We start from the raw sequence: 16,759 nt of genomic DNA, 5'->3' as shown, positions 1-16,759 counted from the left end.
TTTTTATTTAATCAAGTGTTTGAACATGTTAATATATGTATATTATGGTATCTCTTACATGTTTTACAGATTAAAGTAATAATTTAATTTAATTTATACATAAATAATTTAAATATTTTTACTAATACTTACAATTTTTCTCTATTTTTTCTATTTTCGTTTTTTACTCTTTGATATCTTTTCTATTTTTTTAAATTTTTTTAGCACTAAAAAAATAAAGTTGTTTTATTCATCTTTTAGAAATTTTTATTTATTTCTTCAAAGAAAAAAAAATCTACTCATCATTTTTATTTCTAAAAATTATCTTTTCAAAAAGATATAATACTTTTCTATTTGTCCTCCTATTATCTTAAAGTGGAAAATGTATTTTATTTTTCTAAGTAAATGCAAAAGAATATAATTAATAAAAAATAACATTTAATTGCTTTTCAATATTTTTGTTTGAATGCATAAGAAAAACCTTTTTACTAACTTTTGTTTTAAAATTTCTAAAAAATAAATAAATTTCATAAAAGATAATGCCGGAAATGGATAAAAAATTAAAAATTGAAAAATTATATTATTTTTAAAAATTTAAATCAATTTGATATTTAAAATAAATTATATAGATACTTTAATATGTAAAATCGACTAAAGATTATATTAAATATTTTTAATAGATTCAAATACTTAATTAAATAATATAAAAAATTAAAAAATTAAACACCAAATTTAAAATTTTTTCCGAAATATATGAGCTTTCTTCCTCCAATATCAGAGTTTTGTGAAATTTGACTTTTGTTTAAAGGGCCAAGCAATTTAAAAGATTTTCTTGTATATTAAAATGGATTAATGATAAATAGCTCGTAATCAACAATTTTTCTCAGTTTTTTAATTATTTCAATTCAATCAACTATCAAAATCAATAAACTGCATTATAATTATATCTATTTCTTTCACCAAATAATAATTTACTTTTATATTATATCTATTTCTTTTAAATTACACATATTATTAAAATGGCAATAGGACAGATCAGGGCATATCTGACTTTTTCCACCCTTGCCTTGTCAAGAACTAGGGCGGGTATACTTTTTTAAAATTAAGTTAGGTCAAGTGCGAGTGATACTCATTATATTTATTTCATGTATTTTTATGATAAAAATATATCTTTATTTATTTCTAAATATATTTATTTAATATTTTAACTATTATTAAATAATTAAAGAAATAAATTTCAGATTTAACAACAGTTAATATATTTTTAGAAATTATATTTATCTAATTTTAGGATTAATCGATAACTACTAATTAAAGATTATATTTACTAATTAATCAGTAATTACTAATTAAAAATTATATTTATTTAATTTTTAGAAATTATATTTTTGAAATTGATTAATATATTCTTAGAATCAATCAGTAATTACTAATTTCATCATAATTTTATATATAATTAATTTAATTTTTTAATTTTAATTGAATTAATTAATAACTAATTTGATCCTCTAATCCTATTATAATTTTATATACATTTCTAATTCTATAAAATGTATTAATAAAAATAGTTAAATATGTTGAATAAATATTTACTATATATTAATTTATCAAATATTTTTAAATGATAACTTTGATAATAATAAGTTATGCATGTAAAAAGCAATACTAATATATGTATAATAATCCAGAATTAGAGGAAAGATTAAGTAACTTGCCGCCTGAAAAAAATACCCTTTAGAATTTTAGAAAAATAAATAAATTATAAGCTCTTAAATACTAATAAATCAAAAATATAAAAAATAATTATAATATAAATAATCTCAAACTCTATATAATATTCATCTAAAATTTTATATATATATTAAATTTATAAAATTGATTACATTTAAGAATACGGATAATTATAATAAATAATATAATTTAGTCTCAAATTGTGAAGAAGTATTAATATATTCTAAAAAATTTTATTTATATTAAATTTAAAATTATCTTAAAAGTGTCAATATATCCCATGAAATAAAAAAGGAAATTAATTTTAATTTTTTATATTTTGGCTAGTCAACCAGTAGTGATAGTGATAGAGAAGCAGGAAAATACAAGTCTTCATGTGTACTAGCATTAGTTTCCAAAATTGTTATATATATATATATATACACAGTGCAGGGTCAGATAAATAAATAAATTTTAGATTTTTATAATACTAAAAATTTAATTATCTCAAGAATAAAGATAATTTTGATAATATATATGTAGAATATGGTAATATACAGAAAAGGAAACTTTGTAATGAATAATAACAATTATAGTTTGGTTGAGAAACACAAGTCAAATATAATAAGAAAAAGGAAACCTTTGGGGTATTGCTATTTTTGTGCCATGACAAATATATCTTTCTCATCTTTGGTGGCCTCCCAATAACACTCATGTTCGTCAAAAATATATATATATTTTTTTTATTGAATGAACAGTTTGATTTTGGCAACTTCTGATCAGACCGGCAACCTAAATTATTATTTCAAAAGCACTGGCTGTTAACTTATGCTATTTAAAGATGTTTGATTTGGAGTTTTATGCAATTAGTAACCTGTTTAGTAATTAATTTAGAGTTTTTTTTACAAACTTTTATTATTATATTATAAGTGTTTGATAATATGAGTTTAAAATTTAATTTTATTATTTTACCGTCAAAATTATAATTAAAAAAATCATTAAAATAATAAGATTGACTAACTTTAAATAACAAAATTAGTAGTTATTAAATTTTTTATTTTATTAAATATGAATAATATAATAATAATAATAATAATAATAATAATAATAATAATAATAATTGATGAGAATGAAAATAACTAAAAATTTACTAATTTACTTTTAACGAAAAAATAATTTCTATCACGTTTTATAATTATATATTTTTTTTCATTAGTGTTGAATAATTTTATATAATGTTGCTGAAATTGAGTACAAACAAAGCATCCGAAAAAATTATAAACTTCATGCATCAACTATTTCTTTTTCTGTTCTTAAATGTGAATACAAATTCTACATCAATATTTAATTAGAACAAAAAGTTATCCTCAATTAAAAAATATATAGTTGAGTGTTTTTTTTTATAAAAAATAAATTTATATTATTAAATTTTAAATAATAAAATATATATTAATTAGTTTTAGTTATAAAATATAAATCTAAGTAAGAATCTTGGCAAATGAAGAGTGGGAGACGCTGAAACTGGTTTGCCAAAAGATCAATGTCGTGGATTAGGATCGCGGAATTCACCGCACAGGATGTGGCCTCATTGGAAACGATAGCTGACGCCAAAAGTTGAGGTTCATGTCTCAAAGTGTTCACGGAACTAATAGGCCTGTATCACGATGCTCAACTATATCCCTACTCTTATGTCATGAAAATCATTTACATTGCTGAACGATGACATATATCTATTCCATAATAACAACAAATTATTTTTGAATTCTTTTAACAAATCAATTCTGACTGAAATTCCATCTCGAAAACCTCACCGTTTGAGTGATAGCTGGAAGCTATACAGCAACCAGAGGACCCAAGTTCATCAAGGATAGGCTCTAACTACGACAGGATTAACGTCCAGTAGTCCTAGTCTAATAGCAGGAGCGTACAGGAAGCTTAGATGAAGAAGAGAATTTGGGGTGTAATTGTCCAAGCAGGTGGGTCTGGCTACTAATCCAAAAAAAGACCATAATAATTGTAGACTAGCAGATGTGTAGAATACGGAACACTGATTTTGTTGACATAATTGAGCATTTATAGATTACAAACATAAATAAGAAATATTCAGATGATCACGGCCGCAAATTATTTGCTCCCTTATAATATATACCAATAAAAACTGATTATAATCAATAATAACAATGATGTCTTACAATAATATTATCTCCGATAATAGGTCAATAGGTTAGCATGTACTTAAAATTAAAAATATGGATAAGTCCTATATATAATAGAATTTATTTCTTTAATTTAAACTAGTTTAATTTTTTTAAAATTTTTTAATTTAATTTTAATAAACATGCAAGTATTTAACTTTTACTAATTTTTCGTTCTTTTTATTTTATTATAAAAAAATCTAACCAGTTTTTATCAATTTGCAGCTGTAAATTAAAGTTCTGCCGGCATAATCGCCTGAATCTCGAGACGTTCTTCGAACCAATCATAAACTTTATTGAGATAGGTAAACCAAAGGGCCTCCTCTTCCGAGAAATAAAGAAAATAAAAAATTAAAGGGAGGGGTCAAATCAAACTTTTTTTTGTAATTTGTAAATGTAATTAAATATAAAATTTAGTCTTTAGTCTAATGGGATAAAAAAATTATAATAATTATAAATGAATCTATTAGAAATAAAATAGATAATAAAATTTATATTAATTTATATTAATTTATATTTATATATAATTATATATATTTATATATAATTATGTAATAAATTATACCAAATTTCTTCTTTAATATTTTTTTAAAAAAATTTTACTAGTAGATATACAACTAATAAAGTTTTATAATCTTTTTTCAAAAAAAAATTCATAAAATAGTATCTAATATTATATTGGATATATTTCAAATAAATCAAAAACTTTACATAAAATCTAATATTACACTCATTCAATGAATTACAACCATTTTTTTAAAATTATTATCCAATATAATTTTAGCACTAAATATTAATAGTTTAATCTTATATATGTCCTATTGTTACTATGGTAATTTTTTTATTAAATATTTCTGGGTTACAAAATAAATAATTATTTAAATATTACTCATTATTATTCAAAAGTTTAGTATTTGCATAGATGCTTACAAAAACAATATAAACATGAATATCTTCAATAAATTTAACTAAACCACTCATTATCTATTTGTAGTTAATATATAATTTTAAAAAATCATTTTTTTACTAAAAGTCAAAATTTTAGATAATTTATTTTCACATTTAATCTCAAGATATAATACTAGTCTAACACAAATATGAGTTAGAATAAGATAAGAGAATATATGATATATTTTATTAAATTTGAAATATTTTAGATAATTTGATTCAATATTATCTTTCTGGGCCTTATTTAATTTATTTTTACTAATAATTTATGATTAAAAATCAATGGTTAATGGATAATATAAATTTTCTAAAAAAATATGGTTGTTATTATATTCTAACATATTAATTTTCAAAATGTAGCTCAAAATTAAACTTAATATATTTTTTCATATTTGTGTCTGCATATGGGCAATATATTCTTAATTTCTTACAAAAAATTTGTATGCTTATAATAATTATGTTAATTCAAAGTCAAAAGATATATTTAATGATAATGAGACAATAAATAGTTAATATATTTTAATATTAATTATTATCAAATATATATCATATCAATTTGTTAAATATACATAATAAATAATTTTTTTGAAGTATTTGATTAAGTGGGAAGTAAATTTTAGGTAATATAAGACATGAGAAAATAAATTCTATACTAGGAATACGCTAGTCAAGCATCAAAATAAAAAAAATGAATGAGGTCGGTGAAAAAATTATTCATTAGTTTTATAATTAATTTGAGTTAGTTTTATTAATTAATAATATTTTAAAGACAAATATTTAAATTTTATTAATGATAATATCTAAAAAAATAAATATTCTCTCAAAATCAATATTTTATATTAATTTATTAATATTCTAAAAGTCTATTGAAATTTTTTTATCGTAGGAAGATAAATAATAACTCGCTTTTTGATTGTGCTCCGTTTTTCTTTTCTCAGAAAAAGAAGAAAACTGCAGTATTTTGTTGAAGGGACCGCCATGTTCTTAAATTAGAATGTTTACGTGAGGTTAAGACCATCTTTTGATCGAGACCTTCAAGTCTATAAACTGAAAATTTGATGGAGACCTTCATGTATATAAGCTAAAAAAGATGAAGACCTTCATGTCTTTAAAATGAAAATGCCAAGAAAACCGTCAAATCTATAAACTGAAAAGTTGATGATAGAACCTTGCATGTCTAAAACTGCTTTGGTTTATTGAGTTTATTGAAGGGCCATGAGCTATTTACAAATAGTTTAAAAATCATATCACATTCCATGTAAGATAGAAATATATATATATATATATATATATATATATATATATATATATATATATATATATATATATATATATATTTTTAATAAATACATTAAAATTACATTATTTGTTAATATAAAAATTAATTATATTAATAAAATCTTTTTACTTGAAATTAAAATCTATCAAAATAATCTCAATTAAATATATATGAGATAGAATAAAAAGAGAGAAATGGTATAAATGAGTATAAATATGAGGGGTAAAAAGAAAAATAATTTTTAATTAATAAAATAACTATATATTATGAAAATAAAAATTTTAAAAAATTAATCAAAAATTGAAATTATAAAAAATAATTTTAAAGAAAATTATAAGATATTTAAGATTTATAATTAAATTATTTTATGTTGCAACACAATACTTTAAAAAATTATCTAAAGTAGAAGTTATAAAAAAATTCAAAAAAAAATAAAATTTCCCTTTAATTGAGAAAATATTTTTTCAAAAATCCTAAGTTGAGAAAAAACCCATGGACTTTCCGTATAAAGAGCACCTAATCTTGTCAGTTGTAACATGAGCTTACTATAGTATCAGGAAATGCAAACTCACCACTCCTTTTAGCAATGCCTGAAAATGGAATTTACTATGATCAAATTGGTCCGAATACTTCCCAGGAAGTGCCATCACTAATCCCTAAAAGACATAATGGTGATTCTGCGTAGAAACTTTTGCACATCACGAACAGAAGCAAGTATAGAGATTCAAATTCCATAATCATTTTTAGCTGAGGTCTTTTTATTTTCATCGATTACATTTTAAAAGGGGAAAGCAAAAGAAAAGAAAAATAACGATGGCTTTTTAAACAATGGAGGGAAGCACATTCATCGCCATCTTCATACACACACTAAAAGGAGGAAACAGCAAAACTTAAACAATACAAACATACAGAATTTAATCTCTGATGATTATCAATCTTGTAAGATCTTCTTCTTTGGTATGGCTTTCATGGGTACAAGCTTCCTAACTGTAATTCCCAACCTTTCATTCATGTCTATGCTTTCTGGGGTAGAATTGCTGCCAAGCTCCCAGTCAAAACAGTGAAGCAAAGAGGCTAGAGCAAGGTGGAGGACGCGATGAGCTAATGGAATGCCCACACAAATTCGTCTTCCAGATCCAAATGGTAGTAGCTCAAAATTTTGCCCTTTATAGTCAATATTAGAGCCTAGAAATCTCTCAGGCTTAAAAGACAGGGGGTCCTCCCAAGCATCTGGGTCTCTCCCTATAGCCCATGCATTTACAAAGACTTGTGTATCTTTGGCTATGAAGTATTCCATGAAGGTTGTGTCTTCCATAGTATTTCGTGGAACTAATAACGGAAGTACAGGATGTAACCTCATTCCTTCTTTAATCACAGCCTGCAAATAAGGCAACTGATCTATATCACTTTCCACAACCTTCCTATGTGGTCCGATCACTTGATTAAGTTCTTCTTTAACTCGTCTCATTGATTCTGGGCTGCGGAATAGTTCTGCCATGACCCATTCGAGAGTGCCGCTTGTCGTTTCAGTGCCACCAAAGAAAATTTCCTGTATGATACCAAATTCGGCAGCAAGTTAAATAGTCTGGAGAACCATATATCCTGTATGATGCAAATATGAATAACCATGTATGTGTATTTTTAGGTATTAAGATATTGGATATATTGATGCAAGTTATTAGTAGTGAAAGAAAGAGTTTACCAGTAGGATTATTAGCATACTGTGAGTTGAGATCGCATCAGGTTCTTCTATGGCATCACCTTTAAACTCCAATAGTGCATCCAAGAAATCGCTTGTGTCCCTTTCTTTCATTAATTTCTTCTCTTCAATCCTTTCCTTCACAAATCTCTCCACTATATCAATTGTTCGACCCAAGTATTGCTCCATGTTCTTCTTTACCCTCTGAGGATCCAATCCTTGCAAAAATGGTAAGAAGTCAGCAAGATTTGGCTTCCCACCCCATTCCATGGCCTTGTCCATGGCATCAAAAAACTCAGTCCCTTCTTCTGAGTGAGAATTCAGAAGATCCCTCGAAAGCGCAAGATTACCTATCAAGTTAAATGACATGACAAAGACATAGTGAGATATCACCAACTCTCCTGATTCTCCTCTCGCACGCGCTGCTGAGGCATCCTCATCGATGTATCGTATCATTTTGTCGATGCACTTTTGCCTAAGGACAGCAGTTTCATTGATTCGCTTGTTGGTCATAAGCTCCAGAGTGACAAATCGGCGATGAAAACGCCAGTGGGAGTCATACCGGCCTAAAGCTAGCGCTGCCTTGCAGTAGTTACGAGCTGTGAAAGATTGAGGAACTTTTCGGTCACAGAAACTGATGTCGTGATGCTTGAAAAGCTCTTCTGCTGCCTTGGCAGACTGTATCACCATAGTGTTAATGTACCCAAGTCTTAACCAAAGTACAGGCCCGTACTTGAATCCGAGTTTGTATAAATTTTGGTGTGGATTTGCACCAAGATCGAATATATTGCCAATGATAGGCCAAGCTGGAGGACCAGGTGGCCTTTGCTTGGCGTCATGTCTTGGGCGTCTCTTTTTCAGCAGCACAACAATGGTTACAGAGAAGAGAAGAGTGAACCATGCAAGAGAATAATTGCTATAGCTCAACGCCATTTCCTTTCTTCTTTTTTTTTTTAATCTATTTTTTAATTTTTCCTCTTGTGTTTATGCTTTGTTGTTCGCTGTGCTTGAGCTTCCTTGCCTATATACATAAAACAAATAACAACTTGCAAATTATTATTTGTTTAATTTTTGTTCTTAAACAGCGTTGCATAAAAAGACAATTTCTGAGGGATTCCCATCACGTCCATATCATTCATGAAATTTATCAAATATAAAAATATTTGTTTATATTTTACTAAAACTCTGAGAAAAACTCACCTTTATTTTATAGAATATTTTCTTTTATTTTTCTATTCTGTTTCCATTTTATACTCCAAAAATAATTAAACTTCTTTTAGTAAAAAGACAATTATTATATTTTTATTAATTTAAATAAACCATGTAAAAATAACACCTATTAATTTATTTTTATTTCATTGACAAACACAAGTCGAGCATACGACAAAGGAAAGCTTTGTCGTAAGCTATTTTGTTCCACGACGAGGATATTTTTTTAATTTTGATCCCATCAGCAGAACCCTCCAACGCTTTCGTTTAACAAAATTATATTTTTATTTAATGAATAGTTTGATTTTGACGACCCAACTTAAATAATTAAAGACTCACCAGCTGTTAGCTTATGCTATTTTGTTTTCATTTATAGAGAAAAAAAAAAAGGATTCGTTGTACTTATTTACTTTTATAAGATCATGCATTATATTTATTCATTTGTTAATATAAAATAGTTTTAGAGGTTGTTTCTCACAAAGAAGTCCTCAAAGAAATGATGCTAAATAATTTGTTGTTACATAATATAATATAATATGGGAATAAGGTTGTTGTTGTTTTTTTTTTTTTTTCTGGACTATTTTAGTCCAAAAAATATATATTTTAAAGAGAATAATTACATTCTCTTAAGGAATGGATTCAATAACAAATACTAAGAATTTATTTTTAAAATTAAACTTAATAATAAGTAATTAGCTATTATTATTAATAATATTAGAAATTATAACTTTTAATAAATATTAATTATTTTTTATTTATTTTTATTTTTTATTTTTTTAGAAAAAGTCTCTTTCACTTTTCATACGGAGAAAAATTGAATTAAAGTATTAAAATTCTAGATTAAAATAATGTAGAAAGTCAAAATGACATTTAATTTTGCCTCTAAAACTTAAGAATCTATCCAAATCTTGTGGGATGAAACTACATTTGACCTCTTGAAACGCACTCAAATTAAAAATGAGATTTACCTCAGCTTCTGCTCATATTTTAAGGCATTATTCTAATATAAAATATAGTTTAATATTAATTAGTTATTAATTTATATTAATAGTGGAATATATATGTCATTAAATATTTTATTATTATATATTATTTTATAAATCTAATTAAATTCTTAAATTTATTTTTTTATAGTCTAAATCTAATTAGTGTTGAATGTTAATTCATTATAATCGTTAATTTAGTACATATTAATTTACCAAAATCTTACTGTTTGTTTATTAATTTTATTTATGTTCAGGTGGGATGAGAATTCAAGAAACAAATGCAAATTATCTGTTGCGTGTCTTTCAAATCATTAGTTTGGTAAAAATAATAAAAAATGTATAATAGCTTATAAGATTATTTTTATGATTCCTAATCGAATCAATTGACCATAAATGAATAATATATTAATTATTTTGTCATCCGAAGATTTCTTTTATTATTGATCACTAATGCCTTGATTTGACTTAATTATAATACACTTAACAATTTACTACTATTATGCATAAACTATTTTTATTTTACAATATAAATTTTAGTGTTTATATATTTATTTTTTGATTTATTATTATATAATATATGGTATGAAAAAATATATTATTCTTAAATTATTTTACTTATTCGACATTAACCTTTTACAAAAATAAAATTTAAAACATATAATTAAATTTATTTATAAAATTGTACTTTTGACAATTCCAATCTTTTTTAATAAATCTAGGGAGAAATTTTATTTTGAAAAAGTTATAAAAGAATTACTAATGTGATAGCCTCATTGATATTTTTAATATCTTTTAAAAAAGAAATAAGAGCATAAATTACAAGTTACCGTTTTATAATATATAATATCAATATTATTTAGATTCCATTGATGCAGGGCTAATATTTGTAGGATTTTAAATATTAAAAATTTATTTTTAGAAGTAAAATATTGCAGCTAAACAAACATATGTACATTAAAGTATATTCTCTTTGCAAATTTAATTAGAGAAATAAGTCATTTTTAAACAAAATAAAAAAAGAAGATAGAAACTACTAAACTATGTTTTTCAATAATAAAAAACCATAGATAATTATATGTTAAAGAAATTAATGAGAAGTTGAGATGTTCTTTTTTTTTTTTTTCTTTTTCTCTCAAGGAGCGAAGGAAGGGATTATAAGCAATAAGAATTGCTAAAGAATTGAGCATAAACTAAAGCTAATTATAAGGAATTCTATTGTATTTTGCCAAACGTCCCACAAAACAAAACTGGATATGCTGAAACTGGTTTGCCTAATGTCTCCCTGAATTCACTTTCCAGGACGTGCAGGCCTCATTGGAACCGATAGCTCTGACAGCCAAAAGTTAAGGTTCATGTCTCAGATGTTCCGTATCAAATTTTATTTACATTAGTGAACCACGATATATATGTAACACATAATAACGACAAGTTATTTATGAATTTTTTAATGAATCAATTCTGAGTGAAATTAAATTTCGGAACCTCACCGTTTGAATGATTGCTTGAATGAAATTTAGGGTTTGAAGTTTAGGGTAAAGAGCAATCAGAGCAGAGAATTATCAAGAAGAGAATTTGGGTTGTAATTGTCCAAGCAGGTGGGGTGGCCATATAATAAATAGACTAGAAGATGTGTAGAATACCAAACGCTGACATGATTGAGTATTTATAGATACTAATAGGGTTGAACACGGATCGGTCCAATTCGGTTATTTATAAATCACCAGTACCATACCAAACCTCGGTTATTTTAAAATTGAAGGTACTAGTACCGTACCAAACATAAAAAGATCCAATACCGTATTGTACCAATTTTACGGTTCAATACAGTTCGGTTCGGTGCTATTTTCGGTTCTAAAATTTTTTAAAAACACAACTTTAATCTCATCTTTAATCAAATACATTTAGAGCAAATATGATTACCAACCTAAAAAAAGTAGTATGAAAATCTGAATTAAAATTGCAATCACATTCTTGAACAACATGTTTCATAATTCAGTCACTTGCAAATACAATAATTCATTCAATATTCAATATTCAGTCACTTGCATCAATCAACTGTTGTTTATGAGAAAATTTTTTACAGGTTACTCGCAAGTGTTTCATAAGACCCGAAGTTCCCATGGCACTACCACCTTGGTAATTCTTACCACACCATAAACACCTAACTCTACTCGTCTCTTTACCATCAGAGTTCTTAATTTTTTCAAAATGCAACCAAACAAATGACCTAGTTTTACTAGGAGAGGAAGTAGGTGGATCAGCGGTGTTAGTACCTTCATTAGTGTCAACCATGTTTTTTTCTTTTTCTGTTGGTGGTGGACACGGATGTTTACTTGAACAGGCAACGATACTGTTATTGCCAGCAGATGAAGCATTATTTTCCGATGGAGGTGGAATTGAAGCTAACCACAAGCCATTGCTGTTTGAAGAAGTAGAATCAGTTGTTTTCCTCTTCTTAGTGTTGGATAGTTGGCTAACTCCATGTTTTACCATCTTTATAAACTGCAACATATAAGATAAAATTAAGTTAAAGCTTAATTGCTATAGATAAGTTATAAATTTAATATAACCAAATATGCATCTTTTAATTTGTGCATTTTCATTTTCAACTATTATTTTTACTAATTCAATGGCAGTCGTCCTCAAACATGTCCTAGTTAAGTTATGCGAATCATTATCAAGAGTAAAGCATGCGAATCATTATCAAGAAAATGTCCATAATCAAATCATTCATTAGCATGCGAATCATTATCAAGAGTAAAGCTTAATTTTACTCCCGCACAAACAGTTCAATAATGCAACAGGAACAACAATAAAATGGCAAAAAGACAAATGATTTCATCGTTAAAACAAAGTAAACAAGATACCGACCATACAAAGATTTCATCGTTAACATAAATGGATGCAGAAATACATGACGATGTATGCGAAACGGAACGATGGGCGATGGAACAAAGACCAACGATGGTCACTTATTTAGCAGGCTTTAGGAAGCAACAATGGAAGGCGGCGGGAACAACACCAACGATGGGCGAAAGGAAGCAATGACGATGGGTGACGGGAAGCAATGGGAGACAAGATGGGCGGCAATGGGAATGGCGAGCAATGATGGGCGATCAGCAAAGAATGAAAAAACCCTAACTTTGTTATGTTTTGACAATTTTTGTAAGTTTTGTTTCATCCTTTTTCCGAAAAAAATTAAATCGTAAATATAATTTAATATATATTTTTTATATTTTAATTAATTCCCCGGACGCCAACACGTGTTGATGTCAACGATGTTCCCAACACGCGGTGTTTATGCCCGTGTTACTCTCTATGGCCGTGCTCCCTAAAAGCTTCTTTTTCTTTGATGTTTGATGCATCCAACACGTTTGTGGTCGCCACCAGATCAGGTTGGGAACACGGCCAGTGTTGAAACCAACACGGCCATGTTCAGCTTCATCATGCCCATACTTAGCTCGTTTCGGCAGCTTTGACTTCCAATTATACTCCAATTCTTTCTTTTATCATTCTTTAACTTCTTTTGGACCTAATGCACACAAACAGATGCATAAGGTGAGTGTTGGGACCAATTGACATCAAAATGTCCATAGAATCAATCTTAAAAACCCCATTTAGATGTGTGTATTTTACGCACATCAAATAACCCCACACTAGCTCATTGCTTGCCCTCAAGCAATCAAAAAAAAAATAAAAAAAAATAGTATGTATACTAGATTACTAGTATCAATATACTATGTGACATATTAATATATATAACTTATATTTTTTATAGAGTATAAAGTATATTATAATATTATAGTTAAATATAAAATAGTTTTTTACAGAGTATATGTATTATTTTTTTTAATATGTATTATTTATATAATATAAATAATTATTTATAAATATATGTAAAAAATTAGGTTCTACGGTTTGGTCCGGATCAGTACAAGACGGATCGGTTCTGGTACGGTTACAGTACGGTTTTTACTAAAGAACCAGTACCATACCGTAATAGTAAAAGAAATCGGATCGGTACAATTCGGTTATAAAAACTTTCGGTTATTTTCGGTTCTGGTACTTTTCGGTACGGTTATTCGGTTCGGGCGGGAATCACCGAGATCCATGCTCAACCCTAGATACTAAGATGAGTCATCTTGAGACTTATTTAAAAACATCATTAACTCCTAAATTATAGGAATAAGATTTATCTTGACCCCTATGATTTAGGGTGGGACCAGTGCATTAACTATTTTCAGGCGTAATTAAACCCTCAATCAATTAAAAAAGTGTTATTCATGCCCCCACGAAACGGAAAATTAAACTTCCGTGTATCTGTTTTAACTTTTTTTTCAGATTTGGGATCCACCATAGTATCACATCACTGTGATTCTTTCTTCTTTCTCTTTTCAATCTATAATATTATCATTTTTTTCTCTCATACCTACACATTTTCTTTCAAAACAAACACTCTTTCTCGACAAAACAATAGAGACAATAAATTATTATTTCATATCATCTGGATCAAATTTAAATTAAAAATTAAATTAAATTCAAGTCGTCTCTCTTATGTTATCTTTTTCTAAAAAAATAGAAAAAAATAATGAACCGCGACACAACTTCAAAGAAAAAACATAAAATATATCAATCGCCTAGCATACACAATGATGTTTCTATTGCTAATACTTGCATATCTTTATATCCTAATTATTATGATTTGGCAATGGCTGAGTCAGTTTTTAATGGAATTGATGTAGTTTAAAGAGTGTTTTAAATTCTTATACACGGATGCTGCACGATGCTTTAATGTCTGATATTGGTACCATTGTTATTTGTTACCTTGCTCTCTTCGTGTTTATGGCGAGAAGATGTGCGTCAAGGTGTGCAGGTTCATTTTCATGGAGTTAGATTTGATTACTGATATGGATTAGGTCCATAATATTTTGCCACGTCACTTGACACTCAGCAAATATATTGCCACCTCAATTACATTTAGCAGATGTTAGTTCCATTAATAATGAGGGGCTTAAATAGGGATTTGCTCTGTTATAATAGGCATCCTCTCAAGCATCTGGGTCTCTTCCTATAGCCCATGTATTTACAAAATTTATGTGTCTTTGGGTATGAAGTATTCCATGAAGGTTGTATCTTCCATAGTATTTAGTGGAACTAGTAAGGGAATTATTGGATGTAACCTCATTGCTGCTTTGATTACTGCCTGCAAGTAAGGTAATTGATTTATGTCACTTTCCATAACCTACCTTTATGGTACTATAACTTGATTAAGTTCTTCTTTAACTCTTCTCATTAATTCTGGGCTGCGAAATACCTCTGTCATGATCCATTTAAGAGCTCCGCTTGTTGTTTCATGCCACCAAAAAATATTTCCTGAATAATACCGGGTTCAGCAGAAAGTTAGTATTATGCAAATATGCATAACCATATACGTGCATAAAGCATTAAGATGTTGGATATCTTGATACAATTTACAATTCTCATACTTATATAATTATATATGTAACAACTTGCATTGTATTATTTGTTAATTTTCTTGTGTTTACACGGGTTGCATGAAAGGACAATTTTAGCCTGTTATTTTTTTTTAGTTCTATCATTTTATTTGAGTACATATCATTCTTTATCAAATATAAAAATATTTGTTTGTATTCATTTTACATTTAATATCTAATTTAAGGAGTAAGAACGTTTATTTTTTTAAAGCAAGAAGTCTCGATTCAAGTTCTCTCCTTTCTACTAGATGAATTTTTCCTTTACGATAAATATAAGAGAATTGAGTTTTTTCTATAAAAGCCATGATATGGATATTAAATTTAGCGATTATAAAATTGGTAAAAGAAATAAAAAATTTAAATTTAACATTCAAATAATTAAATTTATAAAAATTTTATAAAATTGAAATGTGTGTTAGTAATACTAAATGAAACCTAATTCTTGCAAAAGTGTAATTTAATGCTCTAATGAGATAATCAATAATTATTAAAAATAAATTTCCTTTTATGTATCTTTTAATAAAAAAAATAGTTTATCTTATTTTTATATTAAAACCAACTTATTAGTTTTTATTAATAAAATAATTATATTTTTTTATAAGAAATTGCATAAAAACGCCATTTGCCACTTAAAAAAAGAATGAGGCTTCTTCCTCCAATAATAGAGTTTTCTAAAGTTTGACTTTTGCTTTAATAGTAATGTTAATTAAAAAAGCAATTTAAAAACTCGTTTATGAATAACGCTGAAAACTTTCGAGAAGGTCATTCATTCTGAAATTTTAATTTTGGAATTTCTACAACTCCACAGTTAAACAACCAAAAAACATCTCATGTGATTAATTTCAACTCTTTACATATATGCTATTAACCATTCTCTGCCCCATTTAGATGCACAATTCGATTTATTCATGTATTTTCGTACCTTAGAATGGTGCCATCCTAGAAATCTGCTAAAAGCCGCATCTTGTCCGAGCATCCTATCTTTATCCTAGTTTTCATTTTCCACCCTCATTGTACCGTTTCTCTGGATCAAGTTGTTACGCCATTCATATAAGACCGATATTTTTAGCATTTTAAATATAAAATATTTATCTTAAAAAATAAAAATACTACAGCTAAACAAACATATATCCATTAAAATATACTCTTTGGCAGCATCAACAAGACTATTGTTATAGACCCAAGAAAGCAATCTTAACGTCCAAATCCTAGTCTAATAGCATGCACACATACATAAAGCATAGAATCCGGAAATCTAA

General features: G+C 26.9%; 1 protein-coding gene across 1 annotated transcript; it reads right to left on the bottom strand.

Annotated features, from left to right (window-relative positions):
- Window positions 1-6,828: 6,828 nt before the first annotated feature.
- LOC8274897 (iridoid oxidase) lies at window positions 6,829-8,843 on the bottom strand. The gene is made up of 2 exons (XM_002528607.4): window positions 7,814-8,843; window positions 6,829-7,660 (listed from the first exon to the last, which is right to left on the bottom strand). The coding sequence occupies exons 1-2, from the start codon at window positions 8,741-8,743 to the stop codon at window positions 7,043-7,045; spliced, it is 1,548 nt and encodes a 515-aa protein (XP_002528653.1). The 5' UTR covers window positions 8,744-8,843; the 3' UTR covers window positions 6,829-7,042.
- Window positions 8,844-16,759: the final 7,916 nt, after the last annotated feature.

The sequence above is a fragment of the Ricinus communis genome, chromosome 10 (genome assembly GCF_019578655.1).
Source record: "Ricinus communis isolate WT05 ecotype wild-type chromosome 10, ASM1957865v1, whole genome shotgun sequence".
Taxonomy (NCBI): domain Eukaryota; kingdom Viridiplantae; phylum Streptophyta; class Magnoliopsida; order Malpighiales; family Euphorbiaceae; genus Ricinus; species Ricinus communis.
The sequence above is the reverse complement of the archived record's forward strand: the minus strand, read 5'-3'. Positions and strand labels throughout refer to the sequence as shown.